Source organism: Phocoena phocoena, chromosome 2 (genome assembly GCF_963924675.1).
Source record: "Phocoena phocoena chromosome 2, mPhoPho1.1, whole genome shotgun sequence".
In the NCBI taxonomy this organism is placed as follows: domain Eukaryota; kingdom Metazoa; phylum Chordata; class Mammalia; order Artiodactyla; family Phocoenidae; genus Phocoena; species Phocoena phocoena.
In genome coordinates this window covers 15,415,429-15,442,614 of record NC_089220.1, presented here as the reverse complement: position 1 = coordinate 15,442,614, position 27,186 = coordinate 15,415,429, and the positions used below count along the sequence as shown (strand labels likewise).

The window sequence follows — 27,186 nt, the reverse complement described above, 5'->3', positions numbered from 1 at the left end:
TCAATGACAAAAGACACTTTTCTCCTAAGATCAGGAATAAGGCAAGGACATCTGCTCTTATCACTTCTTCCCTGCCTTGTACTGGAAGTCCTAACCAGTGCAACAAGACAAGAACATCAGAAATAAAGCAGACATACTGGAAATGATAGGGACAGAGTAAAGACAGACAATGAAAGGCACAATAAAATGAAACACAAGAAAATTGCTACAATTTTACCTTTGGACCCACTCACAGCATTGGCTATATGGGGTTTTCTTCCTCCTTCCAGTCACCTGGGAAAATGATCACAGAGAGTTATAAGGGTCACGAGACTAAAAGTCGGACCCAAGAGAATTAAAAAATGCAGATAACCCAATTAATCTGCTAATATTTATTACTGTAGAAATAGCTTTAGAGGTAGTTTATTAATGGGGCATTCTTCAAATTATCCCACTCCATATATCTATAATTCAAAAGCCTCATCTTAAAAAGGAAAGGAAAAAAATACTTTTTAGAGTGTAAGCATAACATGTTGAAGTAGTTTTCAAGAAGCAGAATTTCCAAATTTCACAATTTGTATGGAAACACAAAGACCCCGGATAGCCAAAGCAGCCTTGAGAACGAAAAACGGAGATGGAAGAATCAGGCTCCCCAACTTCAGACTATACTACAAAGCTACAGTAATCAAGACAGTATGGTACTAGCACAAAAACAGAAATATAGATCAATGGAACAGGATAGAAAGCCCAGAGATAAACCCACGCACATACGGTCACCTTATCTTTGATAAAGGAGGCAAGAATATACAATGGAGAAAAGACAGCCTCTTCAATAAGTGGTGCTGGGAAAACTGGACAGCTACATGTAAATGAATGAAATTAGAACACTCCCTAACACCATACACAAAAATAAACTCAGAATGGATTAAAGACCCAAATGTAAGGCCAGACACTATCAAACTCTTAGAGGAAAACATAGGCAGAACACACTATGACATACATCACAGCAAGATCCTTTTTGACTCACCTCCTAGAGAAATGGAAATAAAAACAAAAATAAACAAATGGGACCTAATGAAACTTCAAAGCTTCTGCACAGCAAAGGAAACCATAAACAAGATGAAAAGACAACCCTCAGAATGAGAGAAAATATTTGTAAATGAAGCAACTGACCAAGGATTAATCTCCAAAATTTACAAGCAGCTCATGCAGCTCAATATCCAAAACACAAACAACTCAATCCAAAAATGGGCAGAAGACCTAAATAGACATTTCTCCAAAGAAGATATACAGATTGCCAACAAACACATGAAAGGATGCTCAACATCATTAATCATTAGAGAAATGCAAATCAAAACTACATTGAGATATCATCTCACACTGTTCAGAATGGCTATCATCAAAAAATCTATAAACAATAAATGCTGGAGAGGGTGTGGAGAAAAGGGAACCCTCTTGCACTGTTGGTGGGAATGTAAATTGATACAGCCACTATGGAGAACAGTATGGAGGTTCCTTAAAAAACTAAAATTAGAACTACCATACCACCCAGCAATCCCACTACTGGGCATATACCCTGTGAAAACCATAATTCAAAAAGAGTCATGTACCAAAATGTTCATTGCAGCTCTATTTACAATAGCCAGGACATGGAAGCCACCTAAGTGTCCATCGACAGATAAATGGATAAAGAAGATGTGGCACATATATACAATGGAATATTACTCAGCCATAAAAAGGAACGAAATTGAGTTATTTGCAGTGAGGTGGATGGACCTAGAGTTTGTCATACAGAGTGAAGTAAGTCAGAAGGAGAAAAACAAATACCGTATGCTAACACATATATATGGAATCTAAAAAAAAAAAAAAGGTCATGAAGAACCTAGGGATAAGACGGGAATAAAGACGCAGACCTACTAGAGAATGGACTTGAGGATATGGGGAGGGGGAAGGGTAAGCTGGGACAAAGTGAGAGAGTGGCACGGACATATATACACTACCAAACGTAAAACAGATAGCTAGTGGGAAGCAGCCGCATAGCACAGGGAGATCAGCTCGGTGCTTTGTGACCACCTAGAGGGGTGGGATAGGGAGGGTGGGAAGGAGGGAGACGCAAGAGGGAAGAGATATGGGAACATATGTATATGTATAACTGATTCACTTTGTTATAAAGCAGAAACACAACATTGTAAAGCAATTATACTCCAATAAAGACGTTTAAAAATTTTGTTTTAATAAAAATGAAATAAAGGTAATACGAACAACAACAAAAAAAGCAGTATATCCAGTGTTCTTCAGCTTCCTGTTACGGCAGCATTACCCACGACGAGGACACCAGCTCACTAGACACACAGTCAGCATGAATAGATACATCACAGTGACGATCAAGTCCTTGCCATCTGCATGGTCGTGCAAATAAGATGACGAGAGCTACCTCAGCATTAACACAAGGCTTCGAGGTCTGAACACCCAAACCACTCTGCAGGATGTGACCAACGTACCTAGTGCCCTATGTACGGGATGTATCAGGTTATATTAAAGATTCATCTGTTTCTCCTTGGAATTCTAAAAAAAAAATCTTCAAGATGGTCAAGCAAAAATATTTTTTTCTCCTCATTTACTCTCCATTTTTTGTAGCTTCCAAAAGGCTCCTATATTGATCCATCAAAACCAGAAACGGCTCTGAACCAAAACCAAAAAGAAAGAAAATCCAGAGAGTGTTCTATGGCACTCTGTGGGTATTAGTGTATGGCTTCCACACGAAAGTTGTCAAACTGTGCAAATTCAAAGGAGTGAGTTCCAATCGCGGCCCAGCCATTCTTTGGGAAGTTCACAGAGACGTTTTTCCAGAGAGGCTTGCCATTCAGCGTGCCAGAAGAGAAACCACCCTGGAGTGGGGAGAAACACATCCCTTAAAGACACGTGAAACTGATCCTCTGAAGTCTGTTTCTTAATGGATGGCCAACCTACTTAGTGCAACAAATATCCTTCTCACTTAAGATTTACCACAGCAAAATGACTCCACAAGTTTGAGCAAAAGTTTGAAATACAGAAAAAATGTTTTCAAAGGAAATTCTTATCTATTTATATAAAACAGTTTCCAAGGTACAAGAATACCTCAGTATTTCCTTGTACTCCACCTAAATGCTGTAAAACTTGCAGAAATGTAACACTTTTCATAATATTACGATAAAATTTTAGATAAAAGTTCACTAAAAAAAAAAACCATTTGTCATTTACACGTAATGGCATGTACATGCATTGTACTGACAGCTTACAGCCACCAGCTCTTCAGACAGGACTGCTGGGGTCAAAATGTTTTATTTATTTATTTATTTTAAAGGCTTTTCTTATTTATCTATTTATTCTTTCATTCATTCATTTGGTTGCACCAGGTGTTAGTTGCGGCTCACCTGCTCCTTAGTTGTAGCTCGCCAGCTCCTTAGTTGTGGCATGCGAACTCTTAGTTGCGGCATGCATGTGGGATCCAGTTCCCTGACCAGGGATCGAAGCCAGGCCCCCTGCGCTGGGGGCGCAGAGTTTTAAACATTGCGCCAGCAGGGAAGTCCCTCAAAATGTTCATTTGAGGTCTTCTTTAAGGAGCCTCAGCCCAGCTGGGAGAGGAGTAATTAACCTTCGTTTTATTGCTTTATCCTCATGTACAGAATACCACTTCAAAGTTATATCAAGAGCCTACACTTAAGTTAGAAAAACAGTAACTATCAGTTAAACTGATGACTGGGGAGAGGTGGGGGGTTGAGTGGATGGAAGGAGAGAAATATCCACAGGAACAACTTCCTAGTCACTGACAGAGAAAGATAAAAATAATGTCCTCCTCAGACAGCTGCCATTCCTACTTAGCTAAGTGGCTGGCACACAGCTCTTATTATCATTATTATAGCATGCTTATGAGCATATATCCACAGCACACTCATTCCAGCTACATTTAAAACTAGCTAATTTCAAAGAGTGAAGAGCAAAAGATCCAAAGCACTAGGCCAAGGATCAAAATAAAATCTGCTCTTAAGTCATAAAATTATACTGGAATGAGCCTTCATTTACTTATTTTATTTTATGCATGGAGACACGGTGACTTAATGAGACTAAAAATCAAAGTCACAGATTTGCCAGCAACGCTAGGACTTGAATTTGAGTTGCGCAACTCCACATTCAGAGCCACGTACATTTCTGCTACTACACACCTGCACAGCCACCTTCAGCTCTGGAAGTGCTTCCTGAACATCTTCTGCCACATAGGGGACAGTGAATATTAACACTGAGCCAAGGAGCTTACGCACACAAATTATATTCAGCACTAAAGCTCATCCTCCCCCTGCCCCTCGCCCCCCAGGTGTCAGCCAGCCTATCCTCTGGCAGCTCGTCACGCAAGGCCAATCACAGCAGTGTCCTGTGCTCAGACTGCTCTCTTCCCACCACTCAGCTCTCACCTCAAACATCACCCACTTCAAGAGGCCTTCCCTGACCTCTCTATCTAGAGAATCTGGCAGGGAAGCTACTTTAACTCATTATCTCATTTTTCCTTCATAATTTTATTTATTTGTTTATTTGGAGCAGGAGTGAGCCAACCGTGGCCCACAGGCCAGCCACCTATTTTTATAAATTAAATGTTATTGGCACACAGGCACCCCCATTCATCTACCTATAGTCTACGGCTCCTTTCTCACTACAAAAGCAGAGCTGAACAACTGCAATGTAGACCAAAGGGCTCACAAGGCCTAAAATATTTACTCTTTGGCTCTTTAAAGAAAAAAAAAGTTTAATAATCCCTGTCCTAGAAGAATACAGGCTCTGAGAGAGCTGGAACCTCCTCTGTCTTGTTCACTGCTGTATCCCCAGTACTTAGAACAGTGCATGTAACAGATGCTTAATAAAAATGTGTCGAATGAAAAATAAAAAACTCTAAAACAATCTACAGAGCCTACCTCCATTTTACAGATGAGGAAACAGAGGCTCAAAAACGTGAAATAACTTGCTGGAAGTCTCAGCATATATCAGTAAGGAAATGTGAATGCTGACCTGTCTGGTTCCTAACACACCTACTCCTAAGAATATTAACTTGACTCATTAAAGTGCTCACCACATATTGGGTACTGTACCAAACCTTTATATGTATATATTTATATATGATACCATTCAATCTACATAAGGGTGTGTCTTCATGAGGTTATGATGGTAAAACAGAAGCAGAGCAACATAAAATATCTGCAAGTGACTATTAATAGACTTCAAAGTTTATCGTTCTAACCCCCACGCAACAGCGCTAAGATAAAGCATCTGATGTGTGCTGAGAAGAATTCAAAAATGGCCAATTTCAAAATCATAAAATCCTCATATTAGCAGTAATTTGGAAAATGAACATCATAAAAGATGTTGTTTTGTTTTGTTTTTCATGTATGCGACAAATATTTATATGTCAAATGTTGCTTAAGTCACTGGGAGTTTAGGACGAACAAGAAAAACAAGGTCCCTGCTCTTATACAGCTTACATTCTAGTAGAAGGAGACACACAAACATGCATGATACCTAAGAGATAAGTGGCCTGTGAAGAATTGAAACAGGCTGATGTGATGGTGGGTGCCTCAGAGACCGCTCTGGATTATGTGCCCAGAGTTGGTGGAACAAGAAATAATGGGGTAGGGGGTGGAGCAGGTGTAAGTCAGCAATATCCCCGCCCATCCCAGTAGCAAGACTGGAGCTAACTTCTAAAAGTAGTAAATCACATTATATAAAAGACATACCAGAAGAAAACAGCTGAAATAGTTCAAAGTGGCTGTGTCAGAGGAGCAGAACACAGAATGGGGTGAGGCGGCAGGAACAGCAGTGAGGAAGGAGGCAGGTGTTTTCGATAAGCCCTTTTTTTAAACATGTATGCAAAATATCTAATAAAATTAAGGAAATTTACCTTTTTAAATCCTATTCAAAATTTCAAAAAATTCATAAAATTACTAAAAATAAGCCCTTCAAGTAATGTGGAAGAACTATAAAAATAAAACTGAAGGACACAGTGGGAGATCTTATAAATGGTGAGAGGCAGCATGTTCTTGTTACCATGTTCTTGAATGGGAAACACACTATTCTTTTTTTTAGGAAAAAAGTCTTTACTGAATTTGTTACAATGTTGTTTCTATCATGTGCTTTGGCCTTTTGGCCACAAGGCATATGGGATCCCAGCTTCCCAAACAGGGATCGAACCCATACCCCCAACATTGGAAGGCGAAGTCTTAACCACTGGACCGCCAGGGAAGTCCCTGGAAACACATTATTCTAAAAGAATATATTATTTTTGCCCAAATTGATGTATAAATTCAGAGTAATACTAGTAGCATTTTTCATGAGATTGAAAAGATGTTTTAAAAATTCAAATAGAAGAGTAAATATACTATTGAAATAGCAAAGGTAATTTTTAAAAAGAAATAATGAGGAACTTGCCTCACCGGATATCCACTCATTCATTCTACAAGGGTTCTTGCTCTGACTGTGTGTGCACCAGGCACTTTTCTAGGTGCCAGAGAGCCGGCAATGAATAAAACAGATGCCCGTCATTAAAGGAGCTTGGTTTTAGTGAATGGAGCAGGACAAACACACAGCGATCAACAGAACATGTAAGATGTCAGGAGGTTAACAAGAGCTTCAGTGAAAAATTAAGGAAGAGAAGAGGGGAAGAGAGTGAGACGGGGTGCTATCTTATAGAAGGTGGTCAGGAAGGAACTCTGAAGGAAGTAAACCATGTAACCAAAGATATCTTTACTACAGAAAGTAAACACAATTTAAGGTGGGATATCGGATAATAACAAACAAAGCAATTAAACAGAAAAAAAGCTCAGAAATAAGCCTATGTACACATGATGATTTGTTATGTCGAAAACATGGCTTTTAAATCATGGGCAAAAGGACAGTCTATGTACTAAATATGATGGCTATCCACTTGTTTTTAAAAAATTATGTTGGGCTCTTCTCCTTATGAACCACAAATACATTCCAGATGGATTAAAGACTTAAACATTTAAAAAAATCCTAAACTTTGTTTGGTTTTGGGGAAAAAATGTTCCTGACGTTGAGAAAGGGGAAGCCCTTCTTAAATAAAACATAAAAGCAATGAAAAAAAGTGAAATATATGACAGTAGCAAAGTTTAAAACTTCTATTCACGAAATATACCATAAGCAAATTGAAATACATATGACGGAATAGAAGCAAATATTTGTGACACATATAACAGACGAGTTACTACCCAGAATATATAATAAATTCATACAAATCCATCAGAAAAAGACAACACAATAGGAAAATGAGGAAAGAGTGTGAATGGGTAACTTCAGAGAAGAAAAAACACAAACAGCCAATAAACATAGTAAGATGTGCAACCTCCCTAATTATCAAGGAAATAAAATTCATGTCTATTAATTTGAAAAAAATCTTTAAAATCAGTAATATCAAATATTATTATAACTGCTATAAAAATTGATATAGTTTGGCTAGCAATAGGGGCAGGATCTGTTAAAATTTAAAATCCAATTCCAAGACCTAGTATCTGCCTAAACAAATAACAGCACATGTGTACTGTTATTTGTTCCAGCAGGAACCACCTCACACCAAAGGCACATAAAAGATGCCTCCCCTCTATCTGCAGTTAAGCCAGCCCTTACTGCCTCAGTTCACTGCAAAAGGGAAGAACTAGGAACGAGGTTACACCCATCAAGTGTGGTTTTAGTTATATAAACTGTGTCACACCCAAACTGGATTTTCAGTAAATATTGTTACTGCCAGAAAAATTAGTACTGTCACTTTTGGTGGTTGAGTAAGAGAAGAGAACAAGTTCAAAAAGTTATTTGAATTCCATTTTTTATCTCTATTGTAACCTAAAGAAAATTATGACAGGACTGTCTTGGCAGAGAGCAGTATATTATACAGAAGGATTTCTCTACACAGCATCCCGTGGAAGCAGGTCAATCAATAACTCATGATCAACCAATAATTTTGACAAATATTTTTAGATTTCCATGATACTACCGTCAATCTGGTATCATCTCTGATAAAGAGTCATGGAAACTAACTTCTAAAAAAGTGTGCTTATAGCTGAAAACCAAATCATTCTTAACCATCAAAAAATAAATTTATGTGACTTTGCTTATACCTATTAGCTCCAATAAGAATCTTGGTTTAAGAAAACTTTAAAAAAAAAATAGTTCAATTATTGATTCTGCCAATTACTCCTGAGTTTAAAAAACAAAAACAAAACAAAACAAAATACTGGGGGTGATAAAGTCAGCTGCTGATGGTTCTCAGGTGCGTTTACCCAGACACACGCTATCATCCCAGGGACTGGTGGTTTGCTGGTATCACGGCAGACTCTCTGCCTATTTTCCACTATTTATCGTACTTTCCCCCTTTGATAACAGAAAACGTTAGAAAAGCACAAGAAAAGAATATTTTTACCTCAGGCATTCTGATCAGCAATACTTACATTAATAGTTAAAGTGAGTGTATACCATTTTTTTGCTGTAACGTCAGCATGTCCTGAAGTATATATGATCCATCCAGCTGTAACACAAAGAGATTATCCTGGTTGATGTATTTTTAGAATCTAAATCACAGAATCCCATAACTCAGTGGGGGTTCTTAGGCGCATTTGTATGTAGTAAAGTCAGCCTTAATAAAGATCGACATTTCCATACCTACAATTGATTTAAAACAAAACATCCTTCATTCTGGCATCCATCCAGCATGCAGAGAGATCCTACTCTGAGCCATATGTGAGCTCACAAGAGAACGAGCAAAATAAACTTACAAACCAAGCACGGTACAATGACGCATTAGCGTGTATAGTTCAGGTCTGCATGTACACCTGATTGGACTGAATATGGAGGATAAGGAGGAAGAGTCAAAATCTACCATAAGATTTCCAGCTAGTGTACCTGGCTACATGGTAATAGCACTCGCTGAGAATTAGAGAGAAAATAATAAGCTAATTTTTGAACGTATTATATTTGAATGCCTGAGAGAAAGCCAGGATGAGATGTCCAGTGGGCAGTTTAAGACACAGAGCAGTGGGGACTGAAGTCAGAGATTTAAATCCCTAGTTCCAATTCTGCCACTACCTCATTTTGAGACCTTGGGTAAAGCAATTAACCTCTCTGCCACTCTCTTTTGGACTGGAAAATGCAAGGTACCTTCCAGATCAGTCATGCTATGATTATGCAATTCCTATTCTAATGTCCTCATTACCCACTCCCTCTTTAATTTTTATTTTATTATTGGAGCCCTTTTCACCTTAGGAAGAGGCATAGGGGAACAAACTGTAGGAGAGAAGATTTTTTATTAATGCAGGACGAAAGTCAAGAGACTATGAATCAAGAAGAGTCACCACCAATAAGGTCTAGTTTCAACAGAGCAGTGTGTACCCAAACCAAAGTGAAGTGGATGGGATTCAACTTGAACGGATTCTAAGCACCTATTCTGGATAAAATACTATTCTACATAAGACAAGGGCTGTTAAGATGAATGAGAAAAGTCCAGCTGTTTTCAAATATTGACTAAATTAGGAAATAGGAATCCTCCGTCTTAAACAAATCAATCCTTCCTTTTGTATTTCCATAAGCACACCAGCAACATTCTTATAGTCTTGCTTTGAGTTATAGTGTTTCCTGAGTATTCTCTCCCTACTACTAGCACCACACCCCAATCTCTGGTAATCCTACTCTGACAGCCTAGCTCAACTCTACAATAGCCGATAAGCTTTGCACAATTTTCTCTTTCACTGAGCTGCCTCTGTCTGTACTAATTAACACTATAATTTTGAATCGTTTGGCGTTTGCTTACACGTGTTGAATCTCTTCTCAATTAGATGTTCGAACACGATGAGGTATAAAGCTCCTTCATTACTCCCATAAGTAACAGACAGATATAGCAACATATCATACAGTAACCATGTGCTATAGAAGAAGCCACTTACCTAGATCACCTGTAACTCTGTAGGTTCCATTTGCAAAAATCCAGAAGAAAACTCCCCTGGCACTTCTAATCAAAATGCCACCTTTATTCACTCTTCCAGCAATGAACACACCTCCCTTCTCAGGGGTCTCTAGGTACACATCACACTTTATAGTCAAATTGGACCTGCAAAATCAAAGTGTTAGTGCTTTTAATTATGTCATTTCAAATGTAGCACAAATGGCTCTTTTCACAGTCACATGCTTCCAAACTTCTAATCAAGGTATGTGATTTGCTAAGTCCACACTTATACCAGGGATGGGCTTCATTGATGATGGTTTCAAGTTTTACATGACGGAAGTCAAGTCATTTCATTGCCTCTTTTAATGACTTACTGTTGGAAAATAATATTTACTGTTTTCAAGCTTCTTAAGAATATATTTCCTGTCTTTCTACAATAAAATAACTTCTCATTCTAAGAATATAAGGAGAAGCCATTTTTTCTAGGAATACGTGAAAGATAAGTTTCCACATCATTCTGAACAAAAAGGTTTATTACATTTCCATCAGCAAAGGGAAGCAGTGGAGACTGCTAGGAACCTCTGGGAGAACAAAAGCTGCTTTGAGGCTAATTTTTATATTTAACCCCAACAAGACACAGTCAACTCTACGTTGACTCTACAGTAGGGCTTTTCACACTTGAGCAGTATTGAAATCACCCTGGAGGGCTTATTCAGTTCAGTCTGCAGGCCCCACCCCTCAGGGTCCGATTCAGTACGTCTAGGGTGGGCCCCTTGAGTGTGCATGTCTAACAAATTGCCAGGTGATGCTGATGCTTCTGGTCCAGGAATCTCACTTGGAGGACCGTTTTCCCCTACAGAGTACCTAAGTCTGTGCAGAGGCAGTAAAACCCTGGTTTTGGTATCACTGACAGGAGATCAAAGGACGAGAAAGGTTCAGCCAACCAGGAACTACCAGAGCTTTAACGATGAGATCTCCTCCAGGCTTCCTTTTACAAATGCTACTGGATTCCTTCTGCAATGATATAACCACCCCAATCCAATACGACCTCTGAGAATAATTCCCCTCCCACTCAAATTCTAAGTGCAAATGGAAAAGAATTAGAAAACTTGCACACAGTCATGTAATAAAGCAAGCAATTTATCTAAAATAAAACTAAGAATGCCAAGAAATATATTTTGGAAATGGGGAGAAATTGGATCCAGAATTATGTGACTTTTACATTTCTCAGAGTTTCCTGTCAGTGAATTTTGCACAGTGAAATTTTACTTTGTAAAGGAAAATATAAAAAAGAAGCGCCTACAGCAGGTACACAACAATCAGGAAAATCGACATTTAATCATTTAATCAAAGCTGGGCTACTTTACGGGAAAATCAAATGCCAAGTAACTAAAGCTCAGTCTCTCTTGTATGTCCTCCCACAGCAGAGGGAGTTTTTCTCTCTGTAGATTATCACCAGCATGAAACCACCAAGGATCAGCCTTGTTCCTTACATCCCCTACCTCCCTGCTGGCTCATCAGAAGTTTGAAAGTGCTACAGATCCTGTCAGCACCAAAAACTTATTCTATTTAGAGTTAGAGTGAGAGAAGATCAAACGTTTTCCTTTTATACATTACAGTCCAGAATAAGTGATTCTTGCATCACAACTTACAGGCAATTTTACAGATAATGAATAAAATAGAATAAAAGTTTGGTTTAGTCTTCCACAGCCATAATCTCTTGGAAGTGCTGAGAGAACACAAACCAGCCAACATAATTAAGCAAATTTGATCAAAAGGATGCAGAATTCAGGTCTGTGCAGCGAAAGACAATTTTGTGATTGTCCTCAGATCCCAACCAAAGCTTACTAACAAGATGGAAGTCTTTAACAGCTTTGGTAAAGTCTACCATTTATAGTCAAATTACTGTGCTGATACTTAACTAAATCTAAATATGAAAGAAGGTCTGTCCTAAACACAGTTCTAAGAACTGATGGCACTGTGCGCACATAGAGCCGATTTACTAGAACAGCACTATGGATAAACTCCACTAACTTACTAACTTTCCCTTTCCTCCTCTCAGGAAGAAGACAATGATTAAAACAAGGCTGTGAGGTATAGTCCAAGAGCATGGGCTACAGCACCAAACAGACCTGGCCTCTTGCCCTGGTTCTGGAATTTAAAAGTATGGGATCTTGAACAAATCTCACCCCGAAGCCTCAGTTTCCCAGTCTATAAGGTAAAGAGGATGCTACCTTTGCCAAAAGGTAGCTATAGGAAACTCATACCAGTGTTTAGTGTTACCCAGTTTTCATTCCCTCCTTTCCCTGCAATAAATGGGCATCACAGCCAGAGAACAGAAATGAACATGGGATGTGTGTACATCGCTAAACAGGTCTGGCTCCCTTGAATCCAGGATAGGATAATGGGAAATAACACAAAATAAATAGGATGAGACCAAATTTTAAATGATCTTGGAAGTCAGGCATAGAAGTGCAGATCTGGTTCGGTAGCAGGAAAGAGTCACTGCACACTTTTTTTTTTTTGCGGTACGCGGGCCTCTCACTGCTGTGGCCTCTCCCGTTGCAGAGCACAGGCTCCGGACGCGCAGGCTCAGCGGCCATGGCTCACGGGCCTAGCCGCTCCGCCACATGTGGGATCTTCCCGGACCGGGGCACGAACTCGCGTCCCCTGCATCAGCAGGTGGACTCTCAACCACTGCGCCACCAGGGAAGCCCCACTGCATATTCTTGAGCAGTGAAAGAACATGATGAAAGCAGGGCTTAAGAAAGACAAAAATAGTCCTTTCTTGACATGCATAATTGCCATTTCCTGGTTCTTTTTCTTTCAGAATATGTCACTCCTCCCTTCTCTCCCCACTTTCCCCCATCCTCCTCTTCACCTCCTTACACACTGCAATAGCAAAGATTGAGTAATGCTATTTAAATACTGCAAAACCTTCAAAGGTATGAAGAGCTTTGTTTAATCTGTAGATGGTGCTCTACATCATCTCTCTACTACAACGAAAGAGTCTCCCAGTCTTTCTGGAGTCCCAGCCAGAAACAATAGATTTGGGGTTCAGAGAGAGCCCTATGTAGTGTTCATGAGCGTGGGGGATATGGGTTGTCACAGAAACTTAAAGGTTTTCTATGGTGGCTGGCTTCCAGACCGGTGATCAAAATAACAGGGACCATCCCTTAGATAATTAAAGGCAGCCACCTGTCTTACCGTAAGACCATTAGTAACAAATGACAAAATCACAAACCCCGCTGACATGACCAGAATGCCCAGATAAAGTGTCTGGTACAGAGATGTTTGGATAAACAGTATTTCTGTTGTATAAGAAGATAAGCCATTGAAGTTATTCTAAATTAGGCAAGAATTCTTTACCCCCAATAACTCTCCAAGGAGCTGTAAGGGTTCTAGAAACTCTGGATAGGAGTTTCTTAAGACTTACTATCTGAGCTTGAGACTAGAATTGGGATTTATAACAGGGAGTAAGGCAATACAGAAAGGATAGAGACTTTCTGCAGCATTCTACAGATAAACAATTCAAAGCTCTTTTCCAAATGATCTTCCCTTCCCTGCCCAATTTCCAAGCTACAGATACGGCTGTTTGGTGACCTGACATTAATAGTTACTGTCACTAAGCCTGAAATGCTTGTGTTTTATGTTTCACAGTAGCATTATACTAGTTAAAAGAAAAAATAGAAAAGAAACACCTAAAACAGTTATAATTAGTCAGTACCTTGGAATTCCATAACTGACTTCTCAGCTTTGCTTTGGCCATTATATTTTGAGTGAAGAATAAATACATCTTCTCTCTTTATCAAATGCCTAAATAAAAGAGTGGAATTCTCTAGCCAACTAAAAGCTGATTTGCTTTTTACTGTTGCCATCTACTGTCACCTGGTAAATAGATTTTCCACAAAAGCTAAAACAATGTAATTCAAGTATGAATCCAGCAGGTGGCAACACCATTTCAACAAATCAACTCTCCAGCAAAAACAAAAGCTTAAAAAAAAACACGCAAATCACAAAGTCTGCTTACAAATAAATTTTAAATTATCACTGGGTCCAAAAGTCCTCAATTTTTATATTAAAATCAATCTGATCCTGCAACAATTACTATTAAATTGGGCAAATCTGATGGAAGGACACTTAGGCAATAAAACAATTGGCTGGTTTACGGCCACCGTGATATTCAACAATTATAACAAACCTATTAGGTTCTTGGACAGGAGAACTGTTGAAAAGTCCTGGCTTCAGAATGTACCTGACAACATTACAAGGTTATTTCAGTCAGATCTACATAAGGATGTCAATTTTACATACCATTTGTAATCTCCTATAATACTGATGGTGCTGAATGCATCAGCAGCCCAAGTAATGGGCCTCTGATTGAGAACCTGGCGCAGTGTGAAGCGATGCTCTCCAGGGTCTTCAATATTCATAAAGTATTCAAATACACCAGTCTGATCAGCAAAATTCGGAGCTTCACTAAAAAATGGGTAATCTGTTCAGAACACAATAAATTCTTTGTTTAGTATCAAATCTTACAGAATCTCTCCTCTCTGATATTTTCTGGTACATTTTGATATACTTTTGAAAAGTTTTAAATAAGTAAATGATACTTATAAACAGTCAAAGTTTAGGGTTTAGGTTACTAAAGAGCTATCGACTTTTATATCATCTTTATTAAGTATCAATGTGATCAGTTTGACCTACAGACTTTACATACTTAATCCATGTAACTGCTTAAGAGGAAAGATCATGAGTTGTGGAATAAGCAGACCTGGGTTCGGATTCTAGCTCAGTCGGTTCCCCAGGCAAGTTGCTTAACGGCCCTGACTTACCAAGTTTTCAGCTTCTCAGAGGTACGAAAGCAGTATGCATTCAGCAGAAACTGTACCTCAACTTCTGAATTTTGATCAGGATGCCCTCCTGTGATGCCGGGTAGTGGCAGCAAGCTGCAGTGAGCCACACTTCCATCAGCCATGCAATCACGAGGGTGAACAACAGATACACTCAGAACCATTCTGTACCCAGACAACCACTCTGCTTTTCACTTTCAGTACAGTCTTCAATAAACAACACGACATATGCCACACCTTATTAGGCTTCGTGTTAGATGATTTTGCCCAACTGCAGGCTCACGTAAGTTTTCTGAGCACATGTAAGGTAGGCTAGACTGAGTGATGAGGTTTGGTATTTTTGACTTATGATATTTTCAACTTATGATGGGTTTATCAGGACCTAACCCCACCGTAAGTTGAGTAAGATCTGTATAACTTTCATTCCAACAATAACCTCTACATTTTTTCTGGCACTGAACCTTACAGGACCCTCAAGTTGCGATTTATCTTGAAGTAACACAAAAACTAGTTCCCGTTTACCACGTAGAGATTTAGAGCTAAATTAATGTAGTTCTCACAACCACTCCATCAGGCACCAGTTTGACAGGCAGAAATCTATCCACTACTGCTGAAATTGGAAACCAAGTTAAGCTTTAGTACAAAAACGTACCGACATTGAAGTCATCCTTATAGACACAGGGAAAGGGCTGGGACTTCGGAGGCAGCAGGTAGCTGCCTTTGCTGCCGGTGGAGAGCGTGGTGAGTGTGAACAGCTCGTCCTCTTGCAGTTCCAGCGTGAAGCTGCCACCGCTGTCTAGGAGCTGAGAAAGAAACGATGCTGTGTTCAGGCCAAGTGCTTTGGCTCATCTCATTTGGGTCAAATAGCTTTTTAAAAAATAAGCTTAAGATAAGCCAAACTCATTTCTTTTAGAATTTCCTAACTACTTGTGAAGGACACACTCAATATCAAGGCCCTTGGAATCATTTTTCTTAAGTTATTTATAAGACTTTATACAATTAAACATTCTAGAAAGGATATTAAAAGCATTTCTTTTCACAGAAGGAAGAAGGACTAGATGATCCCCAAATCTATTTCCATTACTCTGTCTTTTCCATTAGACTGTACTATCCTTAACACCTGTGTATAATTCAATACATGCAACTAAGAGATCTGCTTATTTATTTTTTAGAACTTTGCTAAGGTAGAAAAATCCATAAAATCTTATTGTTGACTCAGCTGTTAAACACAGAAAACGTTTACTATATAAAAAAAGTCCTACTCATTACATGTTCAATACGTATTTCAATTAACAAATTACATTTATGTCACATTTATGACCTTGGCATATAAAGCCATAATCTCTTCATCTATAAAATGAGGGGAAGAAAACATACTTCATAGGGCTATTGTGAGGATTAAATGAGAAAATGTTTATAAAGTTCTAAGCTCAGTGAGTGACCTACAAGAAACCTTTCCTACATCATAGGTGTCCTATGGTAAAAGCAGGCCTCTGAAGACACTGAAGTCCTTTGCATAACTGTCACAGGCGCTAAACATTATGTCCACTTGATGACATCTGAGTAGCTCTTTTTTTCTACTTTACATTAGAGGTTTATATCATACCTTTGCTTTAATAAATTGTTGGTCAGATCTATGAAATATCTAATACCATATTCTGGCTTAGGAAGAACTCCAAATGATATTTTTCCTATGGGGAAAATCAGTTTTATTATGCTATTTCTAGCAATGTGTTGTGCAAAAATTAGAGACTATTCCTTTTTTCAAATTTAATATACAATGGGCGTTCAATTATTGATACTGACTAGTTGAGTCACACAACTTTAATAATTACCATAAAAAGTAGCAGATTTGTGTCAGTTAGGTGAAGCGATGTGCTTGCGTGGGCCAATTCATTCTTTGAAACATTTACTCATGAGAAACCACCATTTGCTAAGCTCTACACTAGGCACCTGGGACAAAAACGTATAAAAGGCTGGGACCCAATCCTCGAGGCATCCAATGTAGTGGGGAAAGTGTTTACTAGGTAAGTACATATCCCTAGGTGGCTATGACCTAAGACTGGTGGGGAAGGCTTCAGAGGAAGCAACACTTGGGCTGAGTCTTGAAGGATGACACAGATGAACAGAAGGCATTCTAGGACAAAGAAAAAGCATGTGCAAAGTCACAGAAGTAATTAACTTGGCATGCCATGCTTTGAAAAATGTAAGATGTTTAGTCTGTGAGGAAAGGTCAGTTTAGTAGGACATGCATCTAGAAAGGAAAGCAGTCTTTTACCTCATGAGGTGATAACGTGGGTCACACGCCACACTAAGGAACGTGAACTTATAGGAAAAATCACTAAGGCATTCGAGCAGGGACTGACAAAAATCAGATCTGCATTTAGACGCATCATTCTGGTAGTAGTGTGATGGGTGGCGGGGAGACTGAGAAAACAAGAGACAGTTTCTGAAATCCGAGAGAGACATAATGAGGAACTGAAACAAGCAGTAGCTGTGGGAATGGAAAATAAGGAGTGGGTAGGAGAGATATGTGGGTGATATTGTCTATACTTGGTCACTGATGGTATGCAAAGGGTGAGTGGGAATGACAGTCTCAAATGAGACTCAAATTTCTGACGAGCAACCAAGTGATGGTTGCTACCATTCACCAAGACAAACTAAATACCAAGAAGAAACACATCTACCAAACCATACTGCCTTGAAGAGGACTTCTATTTAAAAGAATGGGGGGCAAACTTTACCTCTATTATGCTTCAGCCATAAAATCAGTTATGAAATTAAAAATTAATTCATTGATCAAATTTCTGTTCCCTTTACTGTTGCAATGCTCGCACTATAGGAATTGATTTAAAACTACCCATAGAGAATCCAGTTGTTTGAAAAGAAATCTCTCCGATGGTTTTCCAAGTTTGGTATACCACACCTGCAGCTCTGGTATTTCACTCTAAGGAGGAAACACAAAGAAAGCACAGTTGAGTGATTCATCATCTCCTCTTTGAGGATTTCTAAAATCTGTACCAGCAAGAATCAATCAATGACAAGGTGCATTCTATTTCTATTTACCAAAAGATCCACCTCAAATCTTAAATAGTAAACATTTTGAAAGTAGGAAGACATTATTCAAGCAAATACTTTATTTCTTAAAAATACTGCAGATTTTTGGCAAATGTTCAAAAAGATTTTAGTGTCTTTGCTTCAAAAATACTCATTATTATACCTATGTAAAAAGTTCTTTAAGAATTTTCTGGCATTAAAAAACAATTCTTACACGATTAGTAGAAAGAGCACTGTATTTCTGTATTCAAATCGAACAATAGGTAGAAATAACAAGAATCTTGTCTCTTTTTGTACAGAGTACTGTAAAGATCAACGTTTGAAAGTTCCCTCAACTGCACAAATGATGCTCTACCAAAAAGAACAACTTTCTTGCAAGTGACTTTTGTTAGGATTCTTCAGAACCACAAAGAGCATTACCTCCTAGTGGCTTCTGTATGTTTGACCAAAACTCCAAAACTAGTCAGCAGACATAAGACACCAAGGCATTTACCCATTCATATGCAAACTCTTAATCACTTGTAAGACTTCACTTAAGAACTGCTAGCCCATGATAAAATATATAAATTCTCAAATCAAAATCAAAATAAAAGTTCCACTTATTTACTTACAAAAGAACCCTTAAGGATGAAGGTAGCAAATTGTCGTGAAACATTGAAATAGGGAAGAAGTGGCCGTATACACATGGAATGTTTATGACTCTGAGTAGAAAAAAAAAAAAAAAAAAGAATCATGTAAGTTATCCGAATGATATACAAGCCATGGGGGGGGGAAAAAACAAACATTTAATGCCTATAGATTAACAGAAATGACACAATAATAGGTGACAAATAACAGTTTATTTCAAACTTTTAAAGACTTTTTTCTTAAAAACCTTTATTGAATGTGTATGCCTAGTCAAAGTAAAACTCAATGGCATTTTGACTGAATCAAACTTTGAATTCCAGTCATTTGATGGCACACAGATTAATTTTTATGTTCTGTTTTCCAAGTAATATACATCAAAACAAAAGTAAATCATGGGACATTTTCACTGAAAAGGCATCTCACCTATATATAACCTTCAAATACACAACTGAGGTCAGCTAAATACATATAACAAATCTCACTGCCAGCATCATTTTTTTCAAAATAATCGGTACAATGGGCTGGGATCAAAAGAAGTCTGAGACATCATCCCGACTTTAGGGGATTCAACAATCACAGAGGACTTACAATGTAAGGTTCTGGGACAGGCTTTGTGGGAAAATTTTAAATTACAATTACAGTTAGAGATTTCAATACCTTTCCTCAATAACTGATATACCCCTAGACAGAAGATCAACAAAGACACAGGTGATTTGAACAACACTACCAAGTAACTTGCCTGGACTGACATCTACAGATCACTTCATCCAGCAATTGCAGAATGCATATTCCTTTCAAGTGCACAGGGAACATCGACCGAAGTACACCATATTCTTAGCCATAAAAGAAGTCTCCATAAATTCAAAAAGATTCAAGTCACAGAAAGTCTGTTCTCTGACCACAATAAAACTAAATCAGAAATGAATAACAAAAATCTCTGGAAAAATTCCAAAATATTTAGAAACTAAATAACAAATTTCTAAATAATTCATGCCTCAAAGAAAAAATTTAAAATAAAAGGTGAAATTAGAAAGAATTTTGAGCTGTATGAAAAGCAAAACACAACACATCAGGATTTGTGGGATGCCACTAAAAGAGTAGTTAGAAAAAAATGTAGAGCACTGAACACCTAGATTAGAAATGAAGAAAGGATTTGAGACTTTAGCTTAAGATACTAGGAAAAGAAGAGCAAATTAAAACCAAAGTAAGCACAGGGTAAGTATGGGATTAAGAGACACGAACTACTATGTATAAAATAGATAAGCAGCAAGGATATACTGTACAACACATGAAAATATAGACATTATTTTTTAATAATTTTAAAGGGAGCATAATTATAAAAATACTGAACCACTATGCTGTGCATCTGAAGCTAATATAATATTGTAAATTGACTACATTTCAATAAAAAAATTTAATTAAATTTAAAAAAAGTAAGCAGAGGAAAGAAAATAATAGAGATGAAAGGATAAATCAAACAAAAACCAGAAAAACAAGAGAGAATAATTGAGAAACCAAAAGTTGACTCTTTGAGAAGATTAACAGAATTGAATAAACTTCTAGCCAGACTAATCAAGAAATCAGGATAAAAAGAAAACACAAATTGCAATTATGAACATTAAGAAAGGTGACATCAATACAGAGTATATAGATATTAAAAGAATAGTGGGGAATAATATCAATAACTTTGTGCCCAGAAATTTAACAACTTAAAAAGACAAATTTCTTTGAAGACACAAAAACCCAGTGCTCACTGAAGAAGACATGGACAAACTGAATAGCCCGATATCTGTAAAAGAAGTTGAAACTGTAGATTAAAAGTTTCCCACAGAGAAAATTGTGGTGCCAGATGGCTTTACTGGGAAATTCAAGTCAACCTGGGAGCTTTGCTCAAACAGGAAGTAAGAGCTAAGGCAGAGTTGTAAACTGCCTGCCTGAGTATTGAGGCATGCCCCAACTGTGCACACAGAGCCCATCAGCAAAGGCTGGGACACTTGCTAGTTCCAAACATAAGGAAATCTGTACAGTCATGATCTGACCACTAAGATAATTGAGCAGAAGCTTCAGTGGCCACAAATGATAAAGCTAACAAACTACAGAATTTGTTCAGGAAAGTCACAAAGCAAATAAACAGCAACAACCACAAATGCTAGATAGGAGGAAGAATCTGATCTCCACAGTCTCCATGTTATTTTATGTAATGTGTCTAGTGTTCAACAAATCATTATGAGATTTGCAGAGAACCAGGAAAGAAAGGCCCATACACAGGCATAAGAGCAGCTGACAGAAACTATGTCTGAGAAACCCTAGTCATTGTTTATTAGATATTAGACTTCCTAGACAAAGACATTAAATCAGGTATTTAAATATGTTCAAAACACTGAATGAATAATGAATAAAGGAGAGATCTGCTTCCAGAATGGCAATGGGAGGAGCTCCATGAACCTGCTCCCAGTGAACCTGGTGAAAACTATTTAAATAATTATTACAATAAAGTCTCTGGAAATGGTCCTAAGGCCATGCAACAAATATAGAAACATTTATTCAATAAAATCTACTAAAACTCATGGCATTTAAACCATGATCGACTCCCTCCCTGTCCCTCTCAGCCTAGAGTGACAGAAACTCCATGCCAAGTAGGTACAGCCAAGAACACAGGGTTCCCTCCCTCCCAGCTCCCAGATGAAGACAACAGTATCTTCGTGAGAGAAGCAGAATTATCAGCATTTCTCACCCCCCTTCTCCTCAGCTACTTGATGCTGAGGACAAGTAGCCATGAGTGTGGCCAAGAGGCTGAGGGTTCCCTTCCTCTGTCCAGGTTCCATTCACAGACTCACCTTAAACAAGGCACACTGAGAATATGGGGATTCCAAACCCCCACCCAGCACCATACTCCTAAATCAGAGGTGTCACTAAGAGAGAAACACACCCTTGTCCCCATCCCCAACTCCAAGTTTCAGCTCAGAGATTTCGTCCAGGGAGAGAGACAGGTTATAAAACAAAGAGTTCAGAAAGTCTCCCCAAAGAAATTGATTGTACTTAATGCAGAGCATGGGGAAGTTCAAGAGTAAGGGTGCTCTTAAAAATAATGGAAGTTTTGGTGGCAAGCAAATAAAAAGAGACTGTCAGCTTCATTAGATGCATAAGCTAAACCACTGCCCAGCTATTTTGACAGGGAGAACCACAAAAAAAGAAAACTAAGAAGAACCCTCCTGATGTCAGAATAAACCTAAAACACTAACCTCAAAATCCACCTCTGCAAATAAGCTGGAATTTAATTGGATCAGCTCATGGAGCAATTTAAGCCCCTGAGCATTGCTGAAAACAATAGAGCAATCCACCAGTAATCAGTGAGGCAATAACAGAGAGGTGCACCTGCCCAAAGCTGCACTGTCTAAGAAGCAACATTTGAGGCCTCTCAGTGCGAGGGAGGGGGGGGTGGGTGGGTGGGTGGAGGGAATAAACTTCACTAAATTTCTCCAGCCAATCACTAAGCAAACAAGCAAGCAAACAACAAACCCCAGGAAAGGAGGGAATCAGTACCCAGAGTTACCACAATATATTATATAAAAGGTCTGGCTTTCAACATAAAATTAGGAGACATTCAAAGAAACAGAAAAGTGTGGCCCATACACAAAAACTAGGCAACAGAAACCACCTGTGAGAGCAACCAGATGCTGGATTTAACAGTTGAAGACTTCAAAGTAACCAATATAAATACATTTAAAGAACTAAAGGAAACAAGGCTTAGAGAAGTAAAGGAAGATATAATCACAATGTCTCATCAAGCAGACAATATCAATTAAGTGACAAAAAAATTTTTAAAGAACCAAATGGAAATTCTGAAATTGAAAAATATAATAACTGAAATGAAAAATTCACGAGAGGGGTCAACAGTAGATTTGAAATAGCAGATGAATTAGAGGATTTGAAAACTATCGATAGAAATTGTGCAACCTGAGGAACTGAGGGGAAAAAAAAAACAAAGGATAAAGAATAATGAACAGAACCTCAGAGAAATGTGGGATACCCTTAAGTACACCAACATATATACAATGGGACAGTAGAAAACAGTGGAGAGAGAAAGGAGCAGAAAATATATTCAAAGAAAAGTATCTGAAAACTTTACAAATTTGATGAAAAACATTAATCTACAGATCCGAGAGGCTCAACAAACTCCAGGAGGAATAAATACAAAGAGATGCACATACAGACACCCAGTAAAAATGCTGAAAGTCAAAGAAAAGAAGAAAATCTTGAAAGGAACAAGATCATTTACAAGGGAACCTCAATAAGATTAATAGTTGGTTTATCACCAGAAACAATGGAAGACAGCACATTCAAGGAAAAACTGTCAGCCTAGAATTTTATATTAAGCAAAACTACCTTTTGAAAAATGAATATCTCACTGGAATGCAGTTAATAGAAATCTGAAGTAGACTCTAATAAGTCAAGATTTCTACACTAAATCCTGGAACAACCACTTAAGAAAATAACTCACTAAAATATAGTAAAAAAAAATTAAAAGAATTTAAATATTACATCACAAAATATTGACTTATTGCAAAAGAAAACAGTAACAGAAGAATAGATGAACCAAAATAATGAGACGTATAGAAACTAAAAAGTAAGCTGAAAGATGTAAATCCAACTATATCAATATTAACATTAAATGTAAATAGATTAAGCAATTGAACCAAAAGGTCAGACTAAATTTTTCAAAAAGCAAGATCCAACTATATGCTGCCAAAAAGAAAGACAACTTAGATTCAAAGAAACAAACAGAGGAGGCTGGATCAAGATGGTGGAGTAGGAGGATGCAGAGCTCACCTCCCCCCACAAACGTGTCAAAAGTACATCTACCTGTGGAACAATTCTCAAAGAAAACTAACTAGGAACTGGCAGAAGAACTTCTATACAACCAAAGCTGCAAGAAGGATCTCCACGTAACTGGGTAGAATGGCAAAAAAGGCATAAGGTTGGGTCCTCCACCCCTGGAAGGGATCTGAAAGGAAGAGAAGGTTTGCTCTCAACCTGGAGAGTGAGTAGGTCAAGCCACAGACTGGCTGTCCCAGTCCTGGGATCCTATGCAGAGGAGAATAGCTCCCGTTTTTTTATTTTTTTAAGAAGGTGTTCAGTTGTGTTTTAGGCTATATTTTCCAATACTAACAAAGTGAATTAATCCAATAAAAACAACAAAGAATTACCATAGTTTCAACGATGATGGTGAGGTTACCTAAGCCATCCGTCAGAGCTACATAGCTTCCTCCTTTTTCTAAATGGCCAACTGTCTTCAGGTAATACCAACCTGGTTGAGTAAACTGAGTGGTATGAGCTATAGACAAGCAGAGAAAGACCCAAATAAGATTAAAACTGTGATAATAGGATTCCGTCAAAAAATAAAAAGCTGTTTACTGATTTGAGTCTGAAAGAAAACAGAACATGCCACCCCAAAATGTGCCACTTTAGCATGTGGATTATTTTGAGCTGATGGCAATCAAGACCTAGCAGACAAAAGAAAAACTTTTCTCTCTCCTTTAACTGCCTGAAAGAATTTAGATAGGGGACCTGGCACAGAAAGACAGCTACTACCAGAGACAACTTTGTATCTGAAAGATTCACCTGCATGGCAGGGCAAACATCTGCTCTTCTCTTCCTATGAACTGTCTTCCTACCCTTTGAAGCTCCAGGTCCCTATCCCATTCCTTAGCTCAGGATGGCATTATAAACCTCAACTGCCTGACTGCAAATTTGAGTCTCATTTTTTTTTTTTTGCAGTACGCAGGCCTCTCACTGTTGTGGCCTCTCCCATTGCAGAGCACAGGCTCTGGACGTGCAGGCTCAGCGGCCATGGCTCACGGGCCTAGCTGCTCCGTGGCATGTAGGATCTTCCCAGACCGGGGCACAAACCCGTGTCCCCTGCATCGGCAGGCGGACTCTCAACCACTGTGCCACCAGGGAAGCACTAGTCTCATATTTTTATGTACAAAATTAAATGTGCTTTTTTTCCTGGTGATCTGTCTTACATCCATTTAATTATTAGATTAGCCAAAGAACCTAGAAGGGTAGAAGGAAAACTTCTCCACCCCAAGTCTGATTGAGTCTAACAGCCATCTTCTATTTTGGAGAAGAATATTCACCAGTCTCATGTTTCAACTTCTAGTTAAATGGTACAATTATGGGAATATTCTTAGAATGACTGGTGAAAATAAATGAACCACACTCTGTCAGTTCAAGACTACTGAGTAAACCATTTTTTACCAAGAGTAAAAAATAAAGTTATCCCCTCCCAACTTTTGATGATCTCTATTTAACCCATGCTAATATAACTACAAAGAATATGGTTTTTAAAAAGTTAACAAAATATTCCAAAAACTAAGCTTTATGGTTTAAAACAAGTTTATTTCCACAATATGTATTTATTGGGCACCTCCAAAGTTGGTCCTGAAAATGTACTGAGCAATATTCCTTGTCCACTTTGGGAGGTGACACAATTAACCAGTGACAAAATTAGAAAAGTACATTAGTTCATGTAGATAATGTGGGACCAATTATTTCAACATTTAAGGGGATAACCAACCAGGATATACAAATCCAACTTAATATTTCCATATTTTTGAAATAACAACCTGAGTTTAGTATAATGTCATGGTTACATAATGTCATGACTACAAATCTCTGAGAAAAATATATCAACTAAAAAAAAGCCTGGTCTTAGAATAATTGAGAATGGAATACAGAAAGTAGCCTAGTTACCCAAAAGGTTCTTACAAAACACTATGACAAATCTTGCTTGAAACAGAGACACACTTAAAACTAACACACACACACACACATACACAGTGTTCATATAATCCCCTCTAAGTGTTTTCTGCTTTGTCTCTTAGAGAGTAAGTTAGGGATTGAGAGGTGGAATCTGAACCATACCTGATATCCAGATAGGAGCTTCTACTACATAGTGCCCGCTCCATGGCTCCTGAGCAGTCATCAGTCCACAACGCCCATATGGCAACTGTTCATAGTAACTAGCCACCAAATTCCAAGCAATTGTGCTAAAAGATTTGTTTGATAAAAATGAAACACCAAAGCAGCTTGTAATAGAAATGTAAATATCTACAAGCCTATAGTAAAAAAGACCTTATCAGAGTTTACACAAACATATGTAAATGACAAAAAATTACCACCAAAAACAAGAAAACATAAGTTGCCTAAAGTTCACCCACACTTTGAAAAATCAAGTATTGGATGCATCTAAATATTTTTAATGGTGAATCATATAATAAAAAATACAAATGTATATGAGGTGTACAGTTTTACTGACGAATGGTGTAACCAGAAGATGAATCATGACCTACCAGTACCAGACATGTCACAAATGTGAGTCAAATACAAATAAAGGCTTTATCCATACTTGCTTTCCTTTTGACGGTCAGCATTCTAAATGCCCCAGTTTCAAGACGTAATTTTATGAACTTCACTCTGAGCTGTTGCAAAGTTTTACAAATGAGAACTCTTAGAGTCAGACTGCCAGGGTTCAAATGATGGTGTAGGCAAATAGGGTAAGGGTTCCCCAGAGGAAGAGAACCAGACATAACTTTCTTGACGTAAGAGAAGCCATTTTAGGCCTAAGCCATTTTGTGATCTAAGCCTGGCCACAATGCTTGCCCTTACAGAACAGGTCTCAGTAGTAAGTGATTTTAAGGGAATAAAAGAACATAAGAACAAACAGCTATTATCAGGCCAGGGAAATAACTTAACCATATCTGAGACAATATATCAGACCCCAAATAAGCTCTATTATTTGCAGCTTCTTGCTTTTTCTTTTTTGAGTTGACACAGCTTAGGTATAGATATAGGTATGAAGGAAATAAGGCAAATGTTTAAAATCATTGCATTTAAGTTGTGAGACTATGGAAGTCCATTGTACTTTTTTCTACTTATCGTGTTTTGAAACTTTTCCAAATAAAAACCTTTAAAAGTTTCTAATAACTTACGCAGTCATGTAGCCATTGATATAATTCTGATTCAATATGCGACCCCAGCAGCCTGCACCCACATCACTATTTAAAGTGCTAAAATCTTCAGAAGACCAAAGTTTCTTCTCAGTCAACCTAGCATCCTTTACTGTACGGGTCCCAGGGTAATGAGCTCTAGAAAAGAAAGGGTGGGAGAAAATGTAAAAAGGCCAGAACATGGCACTTATATCTATTTATTGAGTGAATAAAAATACACATCTTCTCCAAGATTTCTATTTTAAAATAATGGGCAGCTTCCAGGTGGCTGGCAGACTGTAAGCATCCTCTTCCCACTCTGTGTCTCAGAACACCCTTAGAATGAGATAAACCTATAACACACAGAATGGGAAGGAAGATAGCAATGGATGAGAAATTTCTTTCTGGAAACCATAACATGGAGGGAAGGATGTTGACAGGTAGAGGCAGCAGAAGAGGCCTAGAACACTCCAAAGATGAATGAGGTGGAGACAGGATTCAGACTTCCCAGGGGAAACAGAGAGCTTGGACAGTAGGAAGGAAGGAGTAAGAAAGAAATGAAAAATAAGACTAATGAGTCTATTATGTAATGTAGTATCTCCTCCCCTGCTCCCACTCCTCCTAGACAGAGAGGCATTTATTGTTTATTCCCAGGCAAAAACAAAAACACTAAAACAAACAAAAATGCACAGAGAATTCTTCTTTGAAT

At 38.1% G+C, this 27,186-nt stretch overlaps 1 protein-coding gene across 1 annotated transcript in view; it reads right to left on the bottom strand.

Annotated features, from left to right (window-relative positions):
• Window positions 1-2,720: 2,720 nt before the first annotated feature.
• The window catches only part of GALC (galactosylceramidase), a 59,000-nt gene continuing 34,534 nt past the window's right edge, over window positions 2,721-27,186 (bottom strand). Inside the window, exons 8-17 of the mRNA XM_065871105.1 lie at window positions 26,481-26,636; window positions 25,414-25,538; window positions 23,694-23,821; window positions 18,471-18,560; window positions 17,663-17,749; window positions 15,455-15,605; window positions 14,264-14,444; window positions 9,951-10,114; window positions 8,463-8,539; window positions 2,721-2,867 (exon numbers count right to left, since the gene is read on the bottom strand). Of these exons, the coding sequence (XP_065727177.1) occupies window positions 2,721-2,867; window positions 8,463-8,539; window positions 9,951-10,114; window positions 14,264-14,444; window positions 15,455-15,605; window positions 17,663-17,749; window positions 18,471-18,560; window positions 23,694-23,821; window positions 25,414-25,538; window positions 26,481-26,636 (1,306 nt within the window). The remainder of the gene's footprint in view (window positions 2,868-8,462; window positions 8,540-9,950; window positions 10,115-14,263; window positions 14,445-15,454; window positions 15,606-17,662; window positions 17,750-18,470; window positions 18,561-23,693; window positions 23,822-25,413; window positions 25,539-26,480; window positions 26,637-27,186) is intronic.